At 43.6% G+C, this 24951-nt stretch overlaps 5 protein-coding genes across 5 annotated transcripts; 4 read left to right on the top strand and 1 right to left on the bottom strand.

Moving 5' to 3' along the window:
- Window positions 1-679: 679 nt before the first annotated feature.
- CLUP02_08687 (RNA polymerase II mediator complex component SRB4) lies at window positions 680-2820 on the bottom strand (the record flags this gene model as incomplete). Its single annotated transcript, XM_049287671.1, has 3 exons — window positions 680-2034; window positions 2213-2484; window positions 2546-2820. 3 exons carry the CDS (start codon window positions 2818-2820, stop codon window positions 680-682), a joined length of 1902 nt encoding a protein of 633 aa, XP_049144814.1.
- An 831-nt stretch (window positions 2821-3651) lies between these two features.
- Window positions 3652-4637, top strand: CLUP02_08688 (uncharacterized protein; the record flags this gene model as incomplete). The annotated part of the gene is made up of 3 exons (XM_049287672.1): window positions 3652-3843; window positions 4167-4334; window positions 4623-4637. The coding sequence occupies 3 exons, from the start codon at window positions 3652-3654 to the stop codon at window positions 4635-4637; spliced, it is 375 nt and encodes a 124-aa protein (XP_049144815.1).
- A 9857-nt stretch (window positions 4638-14494) lies between these two features.
- On the top strand, window positions 14495-16966 carry CLUP02_08689 (6-phosphofructokinase; the record flags this gene model as incomplete). The annotated part of the gene is made up of 3 exons (XM_049287673.1): window positions 14495-15217; window positions 15274-15738; window positions 15794-16966. 3 exons carry the CDS (start codon window positions 14495-14497, stop codon window positions 16964-16966), a joined length of 2361 nt encoding a protein of 786 aa, XP_049144816.1.
- Window positions 16967-19887: 2921 nt separating this feature from the next.
- On the top strand, window positions 19888-21511 carry CLUP02_08690 (uncharacterized protein; the record flags this gene model as incomplete). Its single annotated transcript, XM_049287674.1, has 4 exons — window positions 19888-19900; window positions 19992-20086; window positions 20142-20538; window positions 20592-21511. The coding sequence occupies 4 exons, from the start codon at window positions 19888-19890 to the stop codon at window positions 21509-21511; spliced, it is 1425 nt and encodes a 474-aa protein (XP_049144817.1).
- Window positions 21512-22080: 569 nt separating this feature from the next.
- Window positions 22081-23305, top strand: CLUP02_08691 (uncharacterized protein; the record flags this gene model as incomplete). Its single annotated transcript, XM_049287675.1, has 2 exons — window positions 22081-22249; window positions 23154-23305. The coding sequence occupies 2 exons, from the start codon at window positions 22081-22083 to the stop codon at window positions 23303-23305; spliced, it is 321 nt and encodes a 106-aa protein (XP_049144818.1).
- Window positions 23306-24951: the final 1646 nt, after the last annotated feature.

Raw genomic sequence — 24951 nt, forward strand, 5'->3', positions numbered from 1 at the left:
CACCACGGAAATGTGACTAGGATGGGAAAGATGGGGGGGGGCGGAGGAGATATCTCCTCCTGTCACCTCATCTTCTTTTTCTTTTCTTTTGTTGTCACAAATCCCATGAGGCGTCCAGGGTACAGGCACAGGGCCAGGGCTAGGCTCAGGACGGTACAGCTGCCTTTCGGTATGCGAAATTCGTTCACGGAAACAGGAAGGATCGCTACATCGACAGAGACCACCAATACTATTGCTCATCATGAATTATGTGTGACCCTGCAATAAATATGTGCGTGATGTATCCAGGCTGGTATCAACGGTCCCGTTGATCAACGACACGGGGTCGCTCATCAATTGTGAAGGCTAGCCCAGTAACAAGGCTGGCAGAAGTAGAGAAGCATCCTGATAAGTATCGAGTATGTTGTAAACGACTGTTGTTATTGATGATAGCGGGTAGAGCTGACCACCCTACCTTGGCCTCGTTACCACCATGCATCCTTTAGCTAATTAACCCTCCTGGCATGGATAGACGACGAGACTACTAGAAACACCGGGCAATATAGTTCCGTCGAGAAATGAGCCTCCCCGATGATCCCGAAGCACGACGACGCGCTTCTCATTCGCTTCATTCGTTCTTTTCGCTGTTGAGGAACCAAGCCTTGACCTCCTCCCTACATAGGCGGACCAGGGTAGTCTCCTAAACCTCTCTGGACTGGACAACAGCGGCGACGATGTCACTGACATGAGGCTGCGACGACGATAACGACGGGTCGCCACCAGCCGCCCAAGACCAGCGCTGCAGGAGAGGCTTATCTCCCGCGCGCCAGGCGGTGCCAATCTGCAGCGTTGGCCGGCTCTCGGGGCCGCTGTTGAGGATATCGAAGCGGATCTCGCGCGTTTCCGTGTCGATGTCGCGGATGGCGGTACCGCGGACGGACTTGATCCACTCCGCCGGGGCGGGTTCCGAAGGGGGCGTAGACGGGTTGGACGGCTGCTGCGGCGGGGGGATAAGGGACATTGCATGGTCTGTGAGTGCGTGGGCCGCTGCGTTTGTGATGTAGAGCTGGACGGAGGCGATGTCTGGGTACGGGTCGCGAGAGGGAGGGTAGGAGGATTGCAGGGTGTTTGGCGGCGGCGCGGGTGGTTGCTCGCCGTTTGACGGTTCGCTTCTTACTGCTGCTGTCGCTGCTGCAACGTTGGGAAGAAGTTGGAGTTGGAATTGTGTTGTTGTCAGTGGGAGAAGGAATGTGCGGCCGCGGATCTGGAGGCGAGAGGTCGGGGTCAGGGTCAGCTCGATCTGGAAGTCTGCCGGGGATGTGAGCATGTTTGTGAGTGCTTGTGAGGCGTTGGGCCGGTTGGAGGCACCGCCCGACGTGTTTTTCAGCTCGGCCGTCGGGAAGGGAGGGGTGTTGAGGGTGAAGGAGGCGGCGTCGACGCCGGCTTGTCGTAGCACGCGGGTGAGGTCGCCGGCGAAACTGGTGACTTGCTCGACGGAGCGGTCGTAGAGAATCTTGGCGATGATGGGTCTGAGGAGGTGATACTGGTTTTGTGTTTGGTTTCGACGTTGGTGAGGGGGCGTTGGCCGCAGTCGTTGTAGCTCGTTTAGGCGATGAGCGTGGCTGAGGAGGATGTGTAGACCGAGATGTGTTGCTTCGGCAAGGACGTTGTCGGGCGATGCGCCGACGGTGGCGGCGCTATCCTCCAGAGTTTCGAGCTCCAGCGTCAAACTTGGTCCTGAGCTGGGGTGGAAGTTGATGGAGTTGTTATCCGCGCGGACCCCGTACGAGGCGAGGGAGTGTGCTTCACGATGAAGCTCATGCCAGAGCTCTTGTGCAAAGATGGTATTGCGGGCTTCGAGGACGCGATCTGGTAGCAAGGCCGAGTCGGGTACGGAGGCCCCAACAGCAAGACGGCCGCTCGGCTCGCCCGATCTGCTTACGGTGATGGCGAGGCGTTGACAGCCGGAACCGACGCGGCCGTGCTGGAGAAGCGCCGAGCCGTCATCTCCGCGTCGCAATGGCGCGAGACTGCTATTCCTGAATTCAGGTGATGCTATGCATGGTCAGCTTTGTCCGATACTCGAAAAGGGGACGGAGTCACCTGCCTTCTGAGAATCCGAATCTGACGCCAAGGGTATGTCGTTCCGCAGGCAGCCTGCACATAGACCATCCCGCCTGGTGTACTGAGAGCACCTCGCCCCAATACTTTGCTTCACGCTCCACTTCCTTACTCAAGTGGGTTGCCGCTTTGTCGGCCGACTCCTTTGTCTTTTCGATGTCGAGCAAAGCCAAACCCAGAGACACGTCGCGGTTGTCCTTTGCCTTCTCGGCATCCCTTTGCTTCTGTTCTTCGTTGTCTTCGCGCTTCGCAATACCGAGGGTTCCTATGCCGGTCCAGTCGCGCAATTGCTGAGAGAGTGTGACACCTGCCTGAGCAGGGCTTTCTTTCGAGAGTAATAATGAGACGAAGTCGAGAGTCATTAAAGCCGCGTTTTGCGCGGTACTGACGACGCACTGTTAGCCAAGAATTTCCGGGGAAATGACGTTTCTCTGGGATCACCAACTCAATATTCCTCAGCACTTCCATCCTCGCGGCGCCGGCATCTGGTGGTTCCTCGTCCTCCTCGTCTCCCTCGGCCATTGTCGTGTCTTCCTCCTTCACCTCGCCGACGCCATTTTTCTTATTCTCGACCTCCTCCTTTAGACTTTCCTCGGTGACGTTTCGGAAGCCGCGCTCCGCCTGTACGCGGGCAATGAACTCGCCGAGGCTCTTTGGTTTGCGATCGCCTGTGGGTACGGGGTGGAGGGAAGAGAAGGGCATGGAGCTGCCCGACGCCATGGCGGGCAATTCGGGGTCGCGCGTCGATCTTGAATGGGTGTGTTCAGAGATTCGAAGGCTGTGGAATCAGGAAACTATAATGCGCAGGACGGCTGCATGGCGTGGAAGGGAATTTGCGTCGCGAATGGTGGTAAGGCTGTAGTGCAAGGCTGGTGGTTGAATGAGAGCAAGAGCTATGGATTGGTTGGAGCCACCGAGCCGGTCTAAGCTCCACCGAGCGACCAAAGGGTGCGCATTTTCGGTGAAGCTACCAACTCACCGAGCATGACCGAGTTTAACTCACTGCCAGTTAACCGTGTCGGCCACACCTCTCGAATTTAAATCAGACTCACAGAAAAAAAATCCATAGTCTCTTGATTCAGCTACAAATTGCACTTAGTGGGATGCGCCAAGATCTAAGGTGCCTGATGTCATCGCATAGGCTTGCGAGCAGTCATGAGAATACTCAATATCATCGCTTGGTCTAAGAGAGAACTGATCGGACAAAGGGACCTCGGAATCTCATGGCAGATTCATTGCAAAATAACTAGTCTGTAGGTATACGACGGGAAGATCGGAAGCAGGTCATCTCGGCATTCGTGCGCGACCGTGGTTCGGCTTTCTCGGGGGTGATCCAACTGATCTGGAAGCTTAACTCAGATATCGCTGCCAAATAGAGACGCTGCATCGAGGACTCTAGCATGACTTGTGCTGTGTAAGTGTGTGCGATCACCGTCGACTCAGTCTGACTGACGACCGGCAATTCTGAGTCGACGAACACGACGATGAGGCTAAACTCAATGCGGGCTATGCCAAACCGGCAACTCCACACCTGATGACGTCCAGCTCACAATGTTCAGGGCTGGAAAACATCAAAGTGAAGTGAAGTTGGTCTTGCGAGATTCCGGATTGGATACAGCTCAAAGTCCTCATGATCTTACCACGTATTCAGCGGTGACGTTGGTCGCGATGGTAGAAATGCAAGGTTCGGCGGAAGTGCTGAATAATGAGGCCGAGAAATCTCGAGTTCGCCTTGATGATATCGTGATGTCTGATTGCACCACTTTGGATGAGTATAGATATCGGACGACTTATGAGTTGATATGTTGATCTGAAAGATTCACCGTCGTCGCCGCCGCCGGGACTTCGGAGGTTGATCCTTGCATCCCTGCGAGAGACGGGACCTCCACTGTGAACGAGTCACTGGCTGATGGGCCAACTGACGAAAGTAATGAATGTAGTTTGGGTGTTCACATAGAGCTAGAGGCACAGGCGCGCAGCCTAGATAAAGCAGCATGAAGCGCTCTTACGAGGAAGCGGGCATATGGGGAATGGGCCAGCTATGTCTAGACCATGACATGCGATAGTATGTTTCTCTGCGCAGTATTGTGTCGTTGATTTTAATAAAAAGAGGCGTGCAGACAAACCAGCACCCACCTCATGGATTGCCTGACATTCTCATCGAGTTCTTGCACCGGCCGTCGGCCAGCCCCGCACTGGAGCTTGATGGAGGGGCAATTGGAAAGGATCCATTGGTAAGTTGGTGCAAGTCTGGACCTGGCAACTGAGGTGGATTTTGGTGCGACTTGTGCAAGGAGCCCAGAATAAGCCCGAGATGGGACGCTGGAAGAGGCCGACTGAACCTTGCTTGGTGGTTTAAACCCCTCACCGGCGACCGGAGTAAGAGCGAGAAAAAAACACACGAAGGAGACCAGTCACCAGTCAGTCGACGGATTGAGACTCCAGTTGCAATATTCCCAGTATTTCCCTCACTCACCAATGGGTGTAGCGCGAAATAGCTTGACACACTGCTATTGTCGCAGCAAATGAGCGATTAAGCCAGCCATCCCGAGTTAGGTGGACAGACAGCACTATTGTAGACGGTTGCGGTTGGAGAAGCTTCTGCAACACATCGCTGATCGACTACCCGCAGCAGGTTCAGCTGAAGAGACACGTCAGGTAAGTAATACCTAGGTAGTCTACTGTGACCGGGCTGGCCAGTAAGACCGTTGCATCGTTCCTGATTCAGCAACGTGAACGGTTTTCCATAGGCTCGCTGTGACACCGGTGCCCTGCTCCTGTGACGATGCTGTGCGGCCTCTGCGGCTTTTGGACTGTTTTATTTCTGTGAGGTGGGCTTGGCTGACCTGAAGCTCCCCCGCGCCAAGATAAGGAGCCGATAAGAGCTGGGCGGGCTGTTTTGGAGGGCACTCAACGTCACTGCGCGGGCTCGCTGTTGGGGGAGGATGGAGGGGTTGAATCATGGGTGGATTACCTCGAGGTAAGTACCAGGTAGGGAACCTACGTTTGGTGAGCTGAGGTCCAGTGAGGTAAGGTAACTTTCCAGGTTAAGGCATCTGACCCCCCGTTCCGAGTGTGATTTTTCTACTATTTTTTCGAGGTGCGGGTGCTTCAAAGTGGCTCCGGCGAACTTGGTCCCCCGCCATTAAACCTATCTAGTTGCCGGGGGCAAAGGTAGGGTCAATGTAATATGTCAAGTAGTGGTTGATTCTTCTAGGTAATATGGGCAAAAGCCCCTAATGTGGGCAGAAGCCCCTATATATAGTTATAGCTAGTTATTATTAGTTATAGTACACAGCCTATAACTATATAATATAATAACTTACCCCCTAATTAAAATTTTATAACGTCCTCGTCGCTTATATTCCTTAATTATTTCCTATAAACATAACGCTATTATAATATAATATTATTATAATCGTTATAAATATATTGCTTAAAATATTCTATAATAGTCATAATTATTATACTTAATAATATAATACTTCGGTAATAAGTTACTAAGTTATCCCTATAATTTAGTATTAAAATTACGGAGCACCCTTTTATAAATTATTTTCCGCTCGTCGTTAAGAATCGTTATATTAATTATTTTTATTATATAATTTACTTTTTCTTACTATCCTCTTTTTTATATCTCTTATTAAAAAAGAATTATTCTCGCTTTATTATCTATTGTTATTTTAATAATAATCTTTTATATAAACTTATAGAATTCTTTATTATTATCCTAGACTAGGGTCGTATTATATTATAAAATTATATCCTTAAGCTTTTCTTTTTTAATTAGTAATTATTTTAATTATTTTAAAAGTAAGTATTAAGGCCTAGGAGTTATATTAATAGTTCGAAGTACTAACCTCTATCGTTTATAAGTAATAAAAAGCGTATTTAGTATATCGTCGTATTTAAGCTCTATAGAATTATAAACGGTAAGGTATTTTAATAACTTAATTTAGTTAAAATAGTCGTACTAACTTTTTAACGGGCTAAGGCTATATAAATATATCGCTATTATAATTTTTTTAACTATTACCTCTTTTTTAATAGTCTTACGTAAAGCTCTATATATAGGATATAATAATAAGTCGCCTTTTTTTTAACTATTTATAAGCGTTTAGTAAAGAGTCGTTATAACCGAAATTTTATTAAACTCCGAGAAGATAATATTATTTAAGTTATTATTAAAAAATATTATAATATAGTATAAGCTATTATAATTCTTTTTATATAACTAACCTCGTTATACTAACTTAGGAGTTAAGTAGTACTACTTAGGCATTATTTTATTTAAAATAAATATACTTAGATTAATTCTAATTAGTTATACTAGGGGATTATTAAGAGTCGGCTTTGGGGGTATAAGTATTTTTTTTAGTAGATCGTCCTAAAGAGGATTTTTTTATAAAGTTATTATTTTTAGCTTTTTATTACTTATATTCTTTATTCTTTTAATTTTACTTTTTTTTTTTATTAATAGCTTTTTATTAAATAGAACGCCGTTATCGGATTCTCCCTTATTAAACTCCTTATTATTAATCCCTTTTTTAATTTCTAAAAGATCGTCGTTATTATTTAATAATAACTTTATATTATTAACTTTTTTACTCTTAATTTCTAACTTTATAAATAATAAGTCGTTATTAATTATAATCGGGGTTTAAACTATTATCTTCTTTAACTAAAATAATAACTTCCCGTTTATTTAATTTTAGATTTTTTAAGTAGTATTATTTAGTATTACGAATAGTTAAGTATTAAATATTCTAAGTTTTTTAAAAAGTAGGTTTATAATAAATAATTTATATATATTAAATAAACTAGCAAATCCCCTATATTTAATCTTAAGTCCGGGGTCCTCTTTACTTACTAAGTCGTTATTCTCGTTTTTTATTTTAAGTAATCCGTTATTCTTACCCTTAATAGTTAGTGAGTATTATAATAACTTAGAAGCGTTCGTGCGATTAATATTAGGGGTTATTAAATTATTAAGATTATTAATAAACGTTTAGTTAGTACTTTTTTTATTATATACTTAACTAGCTAAGTCGGTAAGGCTATTATTAATTTTATTTAGTTACGCTATTTTAGTATAAGTATATAGAAAAAAAGAAAAAGGTATAGTTAAAGTAAATAGAAATAAGGTTTAAATAGCTAGCTATAAGTAATATAAAGTCGAGATCGAATAGTAAGTTTAATCTTCGGCTTTAAGTAGGTACTTAAAATTAAAAATAGTTAATACTATCCTTTATTATAAAAAAGAATTATTATTTAGCTAAATTAAATATTCTTCCTCTTATAGTAATAAATACCTTATTATAATAATTTTATAAAAAAATTCTAGTTACTATTTATATTATTTACTTAGTCCCTCTAGTTATAATAAAAACTATAATCTATTCTTATTTTATTAAACGTCGATAATTTTCTTTAGCAAATTAGTAAATAAAATTACTATTAGTATCGGTAGTACTCGTCCGTAAATATTAAGTAATAATACTAGTTCTAAATAGTTAACTAAAATTACGTTATATATTTTTACGTATTAAAATAAGTCGAGCCTATATACGAGTCGTTTAATCCGTTTAAAGATCGTAAAAAGCCTAGTATATTATTATAAGTATTTCTTTCTTAGTATAGTTAATTATAATATATTATAACCGCGGTATAGTTTTAATATAATATATTATCTAACCTTAAAAAATTTAGTAAAGCGCTTCTAGTCGTAGTATAATTTTATCTAAATAGCTATAATAATAATAGCGTCGTATACCTTAAGTCGTATTTTTAGTTTAGTTAGTAATTTATTTATTACGTTTATAACTACGTTAATAATATTATTAAAAATAAATCCTAAAATAATTTCGTTAGGCGACTTAGTTATTACCGCTAATTTATTATTATTAATCTCGAATTATAATTAGGGAATATTATTAGGCTATCGGTCTAGGGATTTTAATAATATAAAATATATTCGTAGTACCGACTCGACTATAAAGTTTATTTATTTACTCTAGCCGTTAGTCTAGGGATAGTAAGTTACTAAGTATAATAGTTTATTACCGCACTTATCCTATATATATTTTTATATTATAAAAAGGAATTTAGGGTCTCTATTACTTAAGATTACCTTTAGTAGTCCCTAGTTATAGCGCTATAAAAAGTTTATTAATAACGTTACTTATTCCTTTATTATTATCGTTTTATATTTAAGTATTAAACTAATCTATTTAGATATCTTATTAATTATTAATAAGATATAATTATATGCTTTTCTTAAGGTTAGTAGTTTTAAAATAAAATCGATAGTAATTATATAATAGGGATATAATAACGGTATAATAAGTTATATACTACTATATAATTAATATATTTTAAGTTTTATTGTCGAGCACGTTAGGTAACCCTAAATATAACGCTTTAAATTCCGTATAAGTCGTAATATATAATATCTAAGTAGTATTATAACTATTTTATCGTAGCCTATATAGTTTCCTCTATAGGCCGTTTCGAAAATATTAGTATAGTATATTTAAAGGATATATAATCGGTCGTATATACTATATATTACTTTTTATAATAGTCCCTTATATAAAAGAAATAGTAATTCGGCGCGGTTCTCTTTAAATAATATTATATTATTATAAACTATTTTAATAATAGATTTAAAGGCTAGGTCTATATCGTAGCCCTACTAAATTTTCTTCCTAAAACTTAGTATTATTTTAAAAAGAATTATGCTAATACTATTTTATATTACTAGCGGTATAATATCGTCTTTTAGTTACTAGTCGTTAATTATACGCATCGGTAGTAGACTAATTTATATAATATGGGTATCGTTAGTTAGGAAAACTAATTATACTTATATCTATATTACCTAATCGTTTAGTACGTCGTTTAGTAAAACGTTTAAGCTACTATTTATCGAATTTAGCTCGTCGCATCCCGGGTTAACTAGTAGTTTAAATAGTATATCTAACATAATATATTCCTTACTTAGCTTATATATAACCTAAATATTAAATTAGCTAGCGTACTCTATTACCCTAATTAGTTTTTTATTATTAGTACTATTCGCTATAATATTAGTAATATCCGATTATTATTATAGGCCTATGATAGTAGAATAATTAGTAATAATTATCATAATAAGTTTTAATACGGAGATCTAGTAATTATATTTCTTTAGGACCTAGACGAAACTTAGTATTTCTATTTTCGTTAGTTAATATTTTTTTTTAAGCTTAGATAGGGTTCGTAATAAGTATAATACTAGTTAAATAGTACCTTTTAATAGTAATTTAATTAGCTTCCTTTCGTTATTTATAATTATTTATAGTACTTCCGGCTTAACATAATAAGTTATAGTACTAATACCCGTCGCTATTATATTAAAATTAATAAATAATAGTCGTATCGGGTTGTAATAATATAACTTAATATTATTTAATAAGTCGCTACGTACTTTCTTAAACGCGTACCGTTCCTTATTAATAATTATAATTAGAACTAATTTTATTTATTATTTATACCCGGGATCCTTATTAATAATTCGTTTACTATCTTTAGTCTTTTATTATAATAAATCCGTTTTTAGTTATTTTAGTAGTTTTATAATAAATATATATCCCGGGACGTTATTACGGAAGTACCCTACGAGGCCGATAAATATCTCGAGGTTATGGAGGGTCGTTAGATATTTAAGTTATTTAAAAGTATTTAACTTTTCTATTATAATAAATAGGCCGAAAGCGTTAACGTATTATCTAAGAACGGTAGTACTTAGAAATCCTATAAAGGTCTTTAATAAGTTAATACTAATATTTTTTTATTATAATAAACGAAAAATAGCGTCGAGGTTAATAATATACTCTTTTAATATATCGGATCTAATAATAATATTATTATAATATAATCGGGCTAAGATATTTATAAAGAGGGCGTCTATTTATTATTAAATATAGGCGTTCGAGTTTTTATAACCTATTATAGCGTAATTAAAAGTATACTATTTATCGGGTATAATAATCGTAAAAGCGTCGTAAGATTCGGGGTATATTTGTTATTAATAATAAAACGAACTTATATCTATAACCGTAATATAGCGCTTATTTTTAACGATATTAAAGATATCGTTTTATAATCGTATTAAGTAGCTATTTAAGAGTATAATCTTATTTAGTCTGCGGATATTAATAACTATACGGCCTTTTTATTTTTTATTAACTTTATACTATACTACGAAAACTAAGAATAAAAACGGTACTAAGTTTATAATATAATATAGTCGTCCCTAGTTAATAAGTATATTTAATTATTTCTAAACGACTTCCTTTTTATTAACTCTTAAATAGTAGATCTTCTTTATCTTAAGGACCTCCTTTTCCTAGCCTAATTTAAAAGCAATTCGTATTTATTAGTTTTTAAAAATATTAATAAAGCCGGTATTTTTAAAAACGTTTTAAAAATAGTCTAATAGGGGTATAAAGTAGTTTACTTTATTAGCTCCGTCGTATATCGTAATTCCGGTTATATATTTTTTTATTTAGTCCGTTAGCTAGACCTTTATTAGCTTAGAAGTTATAGCCTCGTTTAGCTTACTATCCGTACTACTAAAATTAGCTACTATACTTACTTAGTTATTATTAACTTATTAATAATAAGTATTTTTAATAATTAAATTAAGGGAGCCGACCTTAGCTTTCGCAGGGATTATAATAAGTTTATTAATATTATTAATAGCTATAATATAATATATATTCTTATTAGCTAATAATATATAGGATACGAACTTATTATATAGTACCGGCTTAAATAATAAGTCTTTATTAGTTACTACGGAATATAAAACTAAGAGTAGGGAAGATATATATAGTAGTATAATTATCGTTATAACTAATTAGATCGTAGCTTTAATAAGTAATTTACGTTTAGTATTATAAAACGCCGGGACGTTAATATTATATAATTAAATAGTAATAATAGAGGTAGCAAAGTCGATTTTAAATTTTTTTAGTTTTATAATATCGGTACTAATTAATATATTTATTTATAAGCTATTAACTAGTAATACTTCTCGTATAAAGTATACTAAGGATAGTATATTATTATCTATAATAGTACCCTTAATATAAAATAGGAAGACTATATAGTTTTATATTTAGTATATATCTATTCTAATGCCTTTAATAATTAGAAGAACGGCGCGTTATTTAATTTCTAAAAATAAGAAAATAGCTATAATTTATTATTAGTTAGCGATTAATCGACTATAGCCTATATTAATATAAACCTCCTTTTTAGTATCGTCGTTAAGGGAAGTTATAAGTCGTAGTTATATAATAATAAATATTCTTATTCCGAATCCTATCTTAATATTTAGCTTAGAATCCGTAATAAAAGTAATAATAAGTAGTCTAGCTTTATTAGTAGCTAGAGCATTCGCTGTTAGTAAAGTAGTTACCGTATCGTCCTCCGTTACTAATATAATATTATTAAATACGCTTTTCCTTAATCCTCGTCGTTTAATAACTAAAGAATTTTGAAAAGGCGTTAGTTATTAGTATTTATAAACTACGTTAAAGGCCTACGTTATATACGTTACGGAGATATTAAAATAATTTATTACCTAAAGTAAATTACTTATTATATCTTTTATAATTATATATATTTAAAAAGCTAGTAATAAAAAATACTACGTCCCCGATTATAAGTACCGGATCGTAGTTTAGAGGTCCGTAGTTTATATTATTAAAATTATTATTTATATCTAGTTCCTCTAGTTAGTTATTGCCGTAGTATGCCTATTTTAAATTCTAATCCTCGTTTTATTTTAATAGCTCTTCGTCCTATTTTTTTAATACGTAGGCTTATATATACGTATAACGTAGTTAGTTATAGTTAAAACGGTTTAAATAGTAATTATTATATTATTAATATAGTTTATTAAGGTTATTATTAAGGTTATAAGTATACTTACTAAATTATAATAGCGCTATAAAACTTCTTATCTAGGGGGGTTAGTACGGCTAAGACTAAGTACTCTACTACGTTTATTACGTAATATTAATTATTTAGCTATTAGCCTACGTTATAAGTTAATTATTTAACTAATTACTTCCCTAGGAATTACTACTTTTATATAAGTTATTATACTAAGTAAGTAGCCTACGGTCGTTCGGACGATTAAAGTCGTTATACTAATTATAATTAGACTACTTATTAAACTACTAATAATTATAATTTAGCTAGTAATTATTAAACTCCGGTCTTTGCGATAAATAAGGAGTATTTTAGTATCCTCTTTTTTATAAAGCTAACCTTAGTTCGGGGACTAGGTTATTATTATATAAAAAGCTCGTTATTACTTATTATACTTAATAATTACTTTATACGAGATATTTATCCTTAGCTATATAAATTAAAATACTCTCTTTATTATTAAAGTAGTTTAAGAACTAAACTAGGGTTATTATTACCGTTAGCTTTTCTACTTATACTTAGATTTTATTATTAAGAGCTTTAAAAATAACTTTAAGTTATACCTAAACGTCGTTAATTTTTATATTTTATATATTACGAATTATTATCTATACAAATAGTTTAATTATATATCCATTAGCGAGGTCCTTAATTATAAGTTTTTATATATATAACGCGTTAAGGGCTTTAAAGGAATTTTATTTAAACCGCTTTTATAAAGTCTTAGTAATAACTTATATTTTATAATTAAATAGAGCTAGTCGTTCTAATTATATAAGCTTAGTAATATATTATATTAACGCTATACTTAGTAAGTAAAACGATTATACCTCCTTAATAATTACGTCGCTTTTAGTTATTATAAAATACTAAAGCCTATTATAAAAAATATAAACGTTAGTATAAGTAATAAACTTAGTACTAGAGGTAATACTATACTTCGAATTATTATAACTAGTTAGATCGAAGTATCTAATCTCCTCTAGCTTTAGGGGTATAAACTAATTACTATTATATTTAGGAGTTAATTATCGACTACCGTTATTACTATTATTTATATTATTTATAATTAAGGCTACTATTATAGTAATTTAGGTAATTATATTAATAAAGAGATTATTAATCGGGTTATTATTACCTATAAGCTAGTTATTACTATTTATATTACTATTTACTATTTTAAAAAGCTCTACTAACTCGTCGTAATTACTAAATAAAGAAGGGCGTAAGTAGTAGTTACTTAAGTTAATAATAAGACTTTTTAAATTAAAGTAATTACCTAGGTTAGTAATACGTATTATTACTAATACCGAAGGTATAATAAGTAACGACTATAGTTAAGTAGGAGTCGTTAGATAAGTATTATTAAATAACGTCGGTTAGTAATCGAACTTTATAATATAGATTTATTAAATTACTATATTAACTCCTCGTATTAATTTTAAAAATTTAATAAAGTAGTCTAGCTCGACTTTGTTAGTACGAGTATTAATAATTTAGTTAGCTCGTTATAATACTTATATTACGTAACGTTAGTCGGCGTTTATAACTCTCGCTATATAAGGGTAGTTCGTATTATTAGTATAAAAACGTAATAATTATCTAGTTTTTAGCTTAGTTATTATTAATTATATTTTTTATAGGGGTAAAATAAGGATTATTTAATAAATTAAATCCTAGTTATAATAGGCTAATAAAAAAGAAATTCTTAGTACTAGGTCGTATTATAGGTTATATTACTAGATTACTAAGGGTAAAGGTAGGGTTAATATAATATGTTAAGTAGTGGTTAATTCTTCTAAGTAATATAGGTAGAAGCCCCTAATATAGGCAGAAGCCCCTATATATAGTTGTGGCTGGTCGCTACTAGTTGTGGCACACAGCCTGTGGCTGTGTAGTGTGGCACTGGTCGTCTTTTGCGCAGTGCGAAGCGTGAGGTGTCCCACGCTATAATTATCTGGCACACCAGACGGCCTTTTTTTCTGCGGCGTCCCCCTCCAAGCCCGGCCAAGTGTGTCTCGCAGCTTCCCCCCTCGACCTATTCCTGTTCCACGTCCAAGCTCCAACCACCACACAGCTTCTTCCAAGCACTTGGCGCCTGCCTCGTCTCGCCTGGAACTTCATGATCTTTTCCTCTCTCACTCTCCCTCCCTCCTCCATCTTCTCTGCCTCACATTCCTATTGCCTCTCCCTCCCTGATTCCGCACACGGCCGGCTAGCTCGTACCATCATCCCTTGAACATCTTACCTCCAGCTCCGTAGAGTATCCCCTCCGCGCCAAATCTCGACCGACGGACCTTTAGACCCTGTATACGGTCACCTCCGCCCTCCTCCGCCTCCCTCCCCCCATTGACTCCGAGGCCTCGACAACCTACGAACATCACCACCACAGCTACTCTCCGCCGCAGCCATGGCTCCCACAGCTGCCAAGAAGAAGATTGCCATCATGACCTCGGGAGGTGACTCCCCAGGCATGAACGGCGTCGTCCGCGCCGTAGTCCGAACCGCGCTTCACATGGGATGTGAACCCTACTGCATCTACGACGGATACGAAGGCTTGGTAGTAGGCGGAGACCAGATCAAAAAGGCGGAATGGGGTGATGTGCGCAACTATCTTGGCCAGGGCGGTACTCTGATTGGAACCCGCCGCTGCATGGCTTTTTACGAACGACCCGGTCGTTTGACTGCTGCCAAGAACATGATTCTCAACGGAATTGATGCCTTGATTATTTGCGGTGGTGACGGTTCCCTCACTGGTGCTGACAAGTTCCGCGCCGAATGGCCTTCCTTGATTGAGGAGCTCGTCTCCTCCGGCCAGCTCAAGAAGGAGCAGGTTGACCCCTACAGACACCTCAACATTGTTGGTTTGGTTGGATCAATCGACAATGACATGTCAGGCACCGATGCCACCATTGGATGTTACTCTGCCCTCGAGCGCATCTGCGAAATGGTCGACTACATTGAAGCCACGGCCTCGTCCCATTCGAGAGCTTTCGTTATCGAGGTCATGGGCCGCCATTGCGGCTGGCTGGCTCTCATGGCCGGCGTTGCGACAGGTGCCGACTTTATCTTCATCCCTGAAAAGCCTAGGGAGGAGAACTGGGAGGAAGAAATGTGTGATATTGTGAAGAGAGTAAGACCAGAAAACCTAGCACTAAGACTAGTCAAGACGACGCTGACATGATGTAGCACCGAAGCTTTGGAAAGCGCAAGACCATCGTCATCATTGCCGAGGGCGCCAACGACAGCAACGGCAAGAAGATCACATCCGAAATGGTCAAGGACCTGCTCGCAGACAAGAACGGGCTTGCTCTGGACACCCGCATCACAACCCTCGGTCACGTTCAGCGTGGCGGTACGGCCGTCGCCTACGACAGAATGCTGGCTACCCTCCAAGGTGTAGAGGCCGTCAAGGCCGTTCTGGAAGCCACTCCCGAGACCGAGACCTGCTTCATCGCCATCAACGAAAACCAAATCTGCCGCAAGCCACTGATGCAGGCTGTCAAGGATACCAAGGAGGTTGCGAAGGCGGTTGACGAGAAGCAGTTCGAAAAGGCAATGGGCCTCCGTGACACTGAGTTTGCCGAGATGTTCAGCTCTTACATGATGACCACAAACGTCAGAGTGGATGACCACCATCTGCCGGAGAAGGAGGTTTGTCAATTGAGCTTCGATTACAAGAGAAAACGGGAAACTAACAATTTCGCAGAGAATGAAGATTGGCTTCATCAATGTTGGCGCACCTGCTGGTGGTATGAACGCTGCTGTGCGCGCTGGTGTTGCTTACTGTCTTTCGCGCGGCCATGAACCCGTCGCCATTCACAATGGCTTTGCCGGATTCGCTAGGCATCATGGCGATAAGCCCGTCGGTGCCGTGCGACCTTTCGACTGGCTTGAGGTTGACAGCTGGGCCAGCAAGGGAGGATCGGAAATCGGTACCAATCGAGAACTTCCTGCAGAGTCGGGCATGGAGCTCATTGCCAATCTGATTGAAAAGTACGAGTTTGATGGCTTGTTCCTCGTCGGTGGCTTCGAAGCCTATCACGCCGTTTCGCAACTGCGCAAGGCCAGAGAGCTCTACCCCTCTCTGTGCATTCCCATGGTTCTCCTGCCAGCTACGATTTCCAACAACGTTCCTGGATCAGAATACTCTCTTGGCTCCGATACTTGCTTGAACGAGCTTGTGCAATACTGCGACAAGATCAAGCAGTCCGCTTCCGCCACGCGTCGCCGTGTGTTTGTCGTTGAGACACAAGGTGGCAAGTCTGGATACATCGCGACTCTTGCCGGTCTCAGCGTCGGCGCGAGCGCTGTTTACACGCCAGAGGAGGGCATGGACCTCGAGATGCTGGCCGCTGACGTTCGCCATCTCCGTGAAATTTTCTCCAAGGATAAGGGCCAGTCGTCATCTGGACGCTTGATCCTCATCAACGAGAAGGCTGACGATGTGTTCAACGCCAAGCTCATCGCAGACATCATCCGCAAGGAGGCACGCGGCCGATTCGAATCTCGCGACAGTATCCCCGGACACGTCCAGCAGGGTGGCGTCCCTTCGCCCATGGACAGATGTCGTGCCGTCAGACTGGCGATCAAGTGCATGCAGCACCTCGAGGAGTTCCGTCCCAAGTCGCATAACAGGTGTAAGAGGGACCCCATGAGCGCCTCTGTCATTGGTATCAAGGGTGCCAGCGTCACATTTACGCCCATTTGGGATCTCGAGGACCACGAGACGGACTGGAAGAACCGTCGGCCCAAGAACGTTCACTGGGCGCACATGGGCGATGTGGTCAACATGTTGTCCGGCAGACCTCTCCACCACACACCGGAGAAGCCAATCACCGGCCTCAAGGCAAAGGACGTCAAGAGAGGCCTCGACGATTGAGATTCACCGCAAGAGGCAATTGGCAAGGTGCAAGCGAATAAGCGCTACTTTAATACAAGGAGAAAAAAACTAAATACAATGGGAAAGGAAAGGGTGCTACTTGATTCAACCTGGGGAGATGTGGCGCGTCGGGGTTTGGCTTTGATTATTACCTAGGGAAACTTGATGAAATGCATTTCTATTAGACTAGACGATATCGCTTCCCTCTCCCCGCACTGCATGGCCCGTGAGACTGGCTGGAGTGGGATTTTGAACTTTTCCGTCTTCAAGGTGACCCGGTCGTCAGGCCCTCTCGACCTTGTAACCTTGCTACCGTGGTAAAGCGAAAGAGTATCGAACCCGTTTCGGGGCAACATCTCCGACCCTAGGAACCGTGGTCTAGAACCTCACAGCCGTCCAGACTCTAGTCACTAGTAATAGTCTCAACGGCCGCCCATCCCAAGTCCGAGGCGTGGAGAATCAGTCCGAGAGATTGTGGGTGCCGTGCGGGTACAGATGAAAGCGTACTCCATGCTTCGTACGGATAGATAGGTACAAAACGATAATTGTTTATAGACAAAACGGGATTATGGATGGCGAACGGATATGGCTCGGTTCGGACGAACTATGAGCCCTTTTCATCCGCACTTCTCGTCCCATTTCCCATGTGTCCCCCCATGCTCTCGGATCCCGGAACCTGGAAGCCTCGCAACGGCGAACTTTCAAGATGTGTGCTGAATCCTGCGAGTGGTTTCTTCATCGAGTCAGTTACGTGCTGATCGAGGTTTGGCTCACGGGCGATCTTGGGTCATGATAGCCTATCTATCCGCTTACCTTTTATCCGAACACAGTCCGAATCGTCATCTCAAAGAACCCTTGATCTCCCGGAGCCGGGGGAAACCAGGTTATACACCGTTGTAGGCTACGGGTTAACGTTGGCCACATGGCGACGGGAGTCAGTGGCCCGAGGCTCCAATGGACCTCACTCACAGTCTCACGCACACCTCTTCCCCCCCTTGGGAAACGAACGAGGGGAAATCCTTCCCGTTTGGAAAGTGGCTGAAATCCGGATGGCACAATAGATAAGCTTACCTGGGTAAGTTAGTGAATGCTGCGCTGGGCTGATGTCAGAAGAAGAGTGACAAGGGGCGGTTGGTATTGATGTGATGTGAAGTGATTTCACTGGCCCCTTATTCAATGAGCAACAATCAGCCGCTGCTGAGCGCGTAGCGGTCCATCTCTGACCATGAATTGCCAAAGTGGTCAGAGGAGTTTCCGGTTTTCAGTCAGAATAGACGAGAACGCTGAGGATCTGGAGGTGAGCAAAAGAAGCAAAGATTGTCTCTACTTCGCCCCTCTCACCAGTGAACAATCAGGCTCTCTGCGGCTGAAGGATTCGGATTGGGGGCCGTTGATTACTAGGCGCGAGGAGACATGTGGCCAAATTGTCTGTGCCTTTCGTATGGGCAACTCCGGGACTCAGCGGAATGATTTTCCCCCGTCTCGAATTCCAGCCTCAAACTAGAAACCAAAGTACCGTCAGAGCCCGAAGGAATGAGATATCGCACGACTGCATGGCTGTAGGCTCGCTCGCCCGCGAGACTAGAGTTGACGATGAAAGCCACAAGGTTTAGGGCGAACCTGGTCGTTCGCGCGGTGGGGAAGGGCCGCCGCTCAGTAAGCACCACCTGCGAGATGTACTGTATGGAGTGGTTGTGGCCCACCCCATCTTAATGTGGTTTCCCCTAAACTCGGAGGAGAGATTTGCGGGCTGGGGTTGCAGCGCAGGCTTTAAGCTCGTTCCAAGGAGGTAAACCGAAGCGAGAGACCATTGGGAAAAAAAGGCCTTTCTGGCCCCCAACCCTGGGCGATATCCCATGTTTTCGGTCCTTGACTCCTTTTTCATAGCTCACGAGGAGGTTGGTTCTGTTGTGTTGTGCCCCTTGAGAGACTAAGAGAGTTGTAGATCAGCTTCGTCGCCTTCCAGCAAGTGTTCTTTCCAAGGAACGAATTGATGAGCGAGAGGGCATCTTCGAGGTTTGTGCTGACGGCATAGTCCTCAGGCCTAGGCAGCCGCACATGGCCCCCTCCGGATATCTCGTCAACCGCCGTCGTCGTGATCAGCTGTACCTATACGGGCGTTGACATCTTGTTGGCTCTGGATCAAGCAAACTGCAAGCACACCAAGCCCTACCGACAACGCCACAACCGAACTCTTAAAGCCAAACCCATGCGGGCTCTATCACACTTTAGGCTTGGCTGGTATCTTTGTTCAAGACCCTTGGTCGCGGCATAGGCCTTATTTGTCAATGTCTTCTTCATAAGCGTTGCCTGCCTGTCCAATGGCCGGTCTTTACCCCCGAACGCCCCACGCGACTTCCCAGACCGATGGCTGTGTCAGCGACATGGGTAGATCAACAAACGGGCTGAAAATGTCTCTGAGCCAACGAGCTTTCAAGTCGTCCGTGGAGGCAGAACGAAGGGACCCTTTGCCTTGTAGGTTCTTCCGGGGGTCACGCTACTGCAAGTCAGGTTGCTGCGGTTGAGCTTCCCGACTTGGGATTGAAATGCAACTGAGCATCACGGAAGCCCGGTTCAATACATCCCCGCCGGAAAACTGCATGGGGCTGATTGTGATAAACCCAGCGATCCCCGAGTCTGAGCGGCAACCAACTCCTTTGCGTCTCCTTATTTTGCGCGTGTCGACTTTCCACCACGACTATTAGGTCCCGGCCTATCGAGATTACCGAGTCCCTCTTGCGAAGTTGAATCGCGTTTAGCAAGAACTCAGACTTTTCCTAGGATAGTCTTGGCGGTCGTTCGCCGTAGCCGTCTACGTTCACCGGCTTCCATGTGGCATTCTTGTCAATAATGGCGAGATCCTTTGGAATTCTCTTGGGGGTATTGCTCGTCTTGTCCTCCCCAGTATCGTGTCTTACGGCATGGTGGACGGAGGTGAGCCCCCATCTGGCGTTGCAAGACCCTGCGACGGGCGACATCCGGTACACCGCTTGCAATAGTAACTCCACGCCCATCTTGCCAACAGATGGGCTCAACATCTTTCTTCTCCAGAGAAAGCCGAGACTTGGCACCTCTATTGCCGCTGCTGGATGGTACGATGTGCCGAAGAAGACGACGATTGTAAGTCTCTTCTGGCTTCACAATGTGAAACGTCGCAACTGACCTCTCCATTCAGGCCTCGATATTCTACCAGGCCGAGGACAACTCCATTGTGAACGGCTACTTCACCTGCAACTTCGATACAGGCCATTACGCCATCAAGGGCGAGTACGTCATCTCCGCAACGGCCGGACTCGACTCCATACACAACCAGACCGGCTTAGCCGTCGAGCTACTGGGTGCGGATGACGGGTATCGTGTCTTCTTCCACGATGAAGCAAAGACAGTCAACGTTTTATCGTACACAACCAAGACCGACTGGAAATTGCAGGGGCCAATCTCGCAGGACCCCGTAGGAGGAATGGCCTTGACATCGGTACACTCGGGGCAGTTCAACATGTCTGTTGTCTTTCCCAGAGACTCGGAGAATATCGAAATATCGAGGTTTTTCAAGGACGAGACGTGGCATCTTGGTCCGTTTTCCCCATTTTTGTTGTGAGTGATTTACATGCTGACCATCGCAAAGCTACACTGCCTCGCCCACTCCTGGGGAACGCAAATGAATCGACGAAAGCAGCCGATATCCACCTCGATTCGACGCTTACACCGAACTTCACCATGCCGGCTTTCGCAAGTAATCTGACTTCGCTAGGCGCAACGGTGGATAAGGCATATGTACGCAGCATCTTCTACCTGGGATCCGACGCGAAGCTGCATCAAATGTCGAACATCGATTGGCAGTGGAAGCTTATGCCCGACCAGGATGCGCGCCTCTGGCCTGCTGCGGATGTTGCGAGTGGCTCTTTCGCGACAACAAGCAACTTTGACACTAGCGAAGCGTGGATATGGTACCAGTCAAACGGGAGCCTGGTTCAGTTATACCATGCTGAAGATGGTCTTTGGAAACAAGCCGTGGTAGTCCCCAGCTTCAACGCAACAAAGGCTGTCGAAGAGGACCCCCAGGGAACAGCAACACCTTCAGCTTCATCGACGGCCACAGCGAAACCAGTTGTCTTATCAACAGGGGCTAAGGCTGGCATAGGGATCGGCGTTTCTTGTGGGGTTGTTGCGCTTGCTGGAGGTATCATCCTCCTCCTAGTGAGGAGAAGGCGGCAACGGGCAGCCGAGACCGCCGAGGCAGCTCGTCTGAAGGAAGCCGAAGCTGTTGCTCAAATGGGACCGTACGGCGAAGGCGGAGTGGGCCCATATACGGAATTCGGAAACTTGACGTGGGGTCCCGAGACGCCGAATGAGAAACACGGCACCGAAATACTCGAGGCAGATGCGGTGGATACGACCGCACCGCAAGAACTAGCCAATGGAGGCGAAAGATACGAGCTCGTTGGCGAGGGCCATTGGAGAGAAATGGACGCAACAGGACAAAATAAAGCGAGAAGAAGTATCGGAGGCTGGAGAGAGGCGCAAGAGGCGGCAACAAAGAGGTAACGAAGCCGTGAATAATGAAGCCACGTAGTAATTAACGACCATGATGATTAAAGATTTTATCGAATCGCGCCAAAGGCACTTGCCCGAGGGCAGCTGCAGGTCCAGTGATATTGTGTCAGGGCGTGTCAAATATACATCGATTTTAGCAAGTCGTCTCTCCGTGTCCAATTTGATTGCTGCCGGCTTAGACGACCAAACGATCCCTGCGTGACTCTGGGAGTACCCAAACACTTGGCCATGTGTCTTGTGGTGCGCAAGCTGGGGCATGAATAATTGAGAAGGTATGCGAACTTGCTAAGATTGGCATCGAGTCGGAAGACCTGAAGTATGTCGAGCTCGATATAGTGAGAGAGTGAACTTCAGTACTCGTAATGATATTCACACAACTCGGGTCCCTTGGGTGCAGCGAAGCATGGCGAGCGCATGATGGTCGACGTCCGGGGGATTCAGAGCTTCAGATGGAACTAGAGTATCATGTTCCAACAGTGACTAGTGCCAAGTCAAGACGAAGCTCGCTGCTACCGGAGAAGGGTGGTGTTCAAGGCTGAAGTCGTCCCGAAAAGGCAGAGATGGAATTTGTGGTGTATGAAGACCAGGTCATGTCTCAAGATGGTATGGGAGGCTACTCCATATCGGAGCATCGCGTGGACGGCCCGGGTGATGGCATGTCTCTCTCAAGGGTCTTCCGGGACGACGGGACGGTCCAATCAGGGATGGCTGTTCCGGCATGTCTCCAAGGTCCGAATTGAGGGATTGAGGGTAGGAAGCGGGCGAATCAAAGGCGACCTCTCTTGGCTTCCCTTCAGAGTGAGCTTTGGGTGGAAGACTGGGCGAGCATATTCGTAACTACCAGCTAGTCAGACTGTGGAAGTCCTTGGGCGTGAGTAATGGGTCGGTCCTGACGATCAGGCTGTGACTGGAGCAGCGATATCCTGGCACAGTCGGTGAGAGCCGAACCTAAGCCTAACTGCGGAGAATTGACGGGAACTATTTGACGACACATGGCCTAGACTGTTCAGTTGCCGAAGTTTTCCTCTGCGGTCACGGTGTTGATTGGGCGGTAGCTGTTCCCGGATGTTCATTTGCGATGGAGGTCAAGCCTCGAGAAGTTGGTTGTGCTCAATGTAAGGCAGCTCGCAGTTTGCAAGACGAACGGATGCGACGTGATGATGGAAAGTGTCTAGTTGAACTGGGAACATTAGGCATAGAACAGGATGAATTTGTGTTCTAGGGAGAAGGCCCGGCAGTTGTCGGGAATCCATAAGTGGCATCGCATGGGACGGCAAGCACGAATTGCAAGCGATTCTTTCTGTCTTTACAGCTGGTGTCCAAGGAATGTCTTGGCGTAAGAAGGAGAAGCAAAAGTGGGCAGAGGGCGGGGCAGAGCCGACAGAAAGGTCAAGGTAAGGTGAATGGTGAAATGCGGCAATGCAGTACATACGGAGTAGTGGAAGGGAAGGAGCGACGGCCGGGGTAGATGCAGGATTGCGTCAGTGCCTTTTCTGGCGATGAGTTTTCAGAGCAGGTGCGAATGTGACGGGGCTGGGCACAGCGGATGGAGGGGGAAAGAGGAGGGGGAAGGGAATGGTCCGAAGGGAAGGTGGGAGGGGAGACACTGGCTGGACGGTACTGCCAAATGCAGGGAAGGCGCGAGCAGCTGTCAAGTTACTGTGTAGACGGAGTCGTCAAGAGCTTTCCCGTCCCCTCTTGCCTTTTGGAAATCCAGAGTGTGCTTGTGACAGTGACATGGTGACTAGTGACGATGACTGGTGGATAGAGGATGGGAAAGAATGATTGGAAAGAAGGAGCGAGAAAAGTTGGACAACAGCCAGTCTAAGCTCCACTTTCCCATCGTCTTAGCTTCGTCTTCCCGCCATCCTTCCACAATTAGGAGCTTTTCCTAACTCTCGCCGTCCCCTGTTTCAACCGGACTTCCCAAGCAATAGCAGAGATACAATATGATCTAAAATCAGGTCTTGGGGGTTCTCAAGCCAACTCCATGCGTACTTTGGCGGCGGACTTGCCAGGGACACAGAGCTCCATCATCCTAAACTTGGGGTGTCATTGAGAGACACGATGGAACGCTGGTGGAAGCAGCCGGACCAGGCTGTCTGTGTGCAATAAAGAGACACCTCAAGGACTGGAAGTGACGGCCTCGACTGGCGTGTCTTCTATCTCGCCTGCCGTACCTTACGGTATCTTAAAGTAAGTAAAGCAAGGTTTCTCGGTTATGAGAGAAGGGCGAGGCAGGAGTCGAGGCCATTTCTATCAAATCGATATTGACTCCTTCCACAACGGCCACTCCGGAACATCTAAGCTTCCTCGGGCGGACACTCAAGCTGTAGAAGAGATGCGGGATATCAAGATGCCTCTCGCTGTACGGAGTGGTAAAGTATACTTCCTGCAACCAGCCTGCGAGTCACAAGTCAAGCAGGCAGGCAGTCATTGGGCACCAGAGATCGGTGAGAAACCAGGCGCCCATTTGCCCTCTTCTTGTCAGCCCAATGAATGCCCAGGAAGCAACTCCTCAGCTTAGCTGCACCACTGCCACTGCCAGCGCCCAAGTGGATGCCTCCCGATGCAATCAAGTGGATGATTGACGACTTGACTGAATGAGAAGACGGAACAAGTCCCAAGATCGCCTTTCTCTGCATCTTCCATGCCTTTCCTTCGGCTTACCATCAGCTGCCCGTCATCAATCACCATCTGCTACGAACCTTACCTTACCAATATGCTTCGCCCGTCTCCAGCTGCAAGTCGTAACCTATCGACATCTTTCCGTTTGCTTTTTGTTGGCCCAGCCCAACGTAGCGTAGCCTGCATCGTTGATTCCCGGATCGCTGGAGCCTTGTTCCATTTTCCCCATCTTCTTCCGTTTCTACCTTATTTGACTGGGCATTCTCGACCATCGTCAAGGGCTCGCGATAGGGCACCCATTGTTAACGCCGCACATGCAACTCCAAACACAAAGTTTGACATCAGAATATCATAGTCTGTAGAATACTGCCGTCCGCAAGCTTTCAAATCCCAAATTCGGCCCAAATTGCCCTAAATTAAATGTATACACGCGAGTCCTAACAGGGCCTCGACACCCTCCGTTCTCTTTGCGACGGCATCCCTACCGTCCCGCTTCCCGCAGCAACATAGACAAAACGTCGGGAATACCCCTGCTCAGTGACAGCGGTTCACCGCGCGGCGCTTGCCCACAGCTGGGACTGGCCTCGACTCGAACTTGACAGACCTCGACCGCTCCCGCTATGTGAAATAAGCCTGTGGTGAGCAAGAACGGCCTTCGTCTCTTGAGCCAGCCAACCCCTCCCATTTCCATTGCTCTCTCCCGTCCCTCTCTTTTCCCCCTCCACTCCCAGTCCCCATCCACCAAGGCCTGAGAGAGATCCCCCACGAACCTCCAAGGACCACACACATACAGCCTGCTGGTG

Source organism: Colletotrichum lupini, chromosome 4 (assembly GCF_023278565.1).
Source record: "Colletotrichum lupini chromosome 4, complete sequence".
Classification (NCBI taxonomy): Eukaryota; Fungi; Ascomycota; class Sordariomycetes; order Glomerellales; family Glomerellaceae; genus Colletotrichum; species Colletotrichum lupini.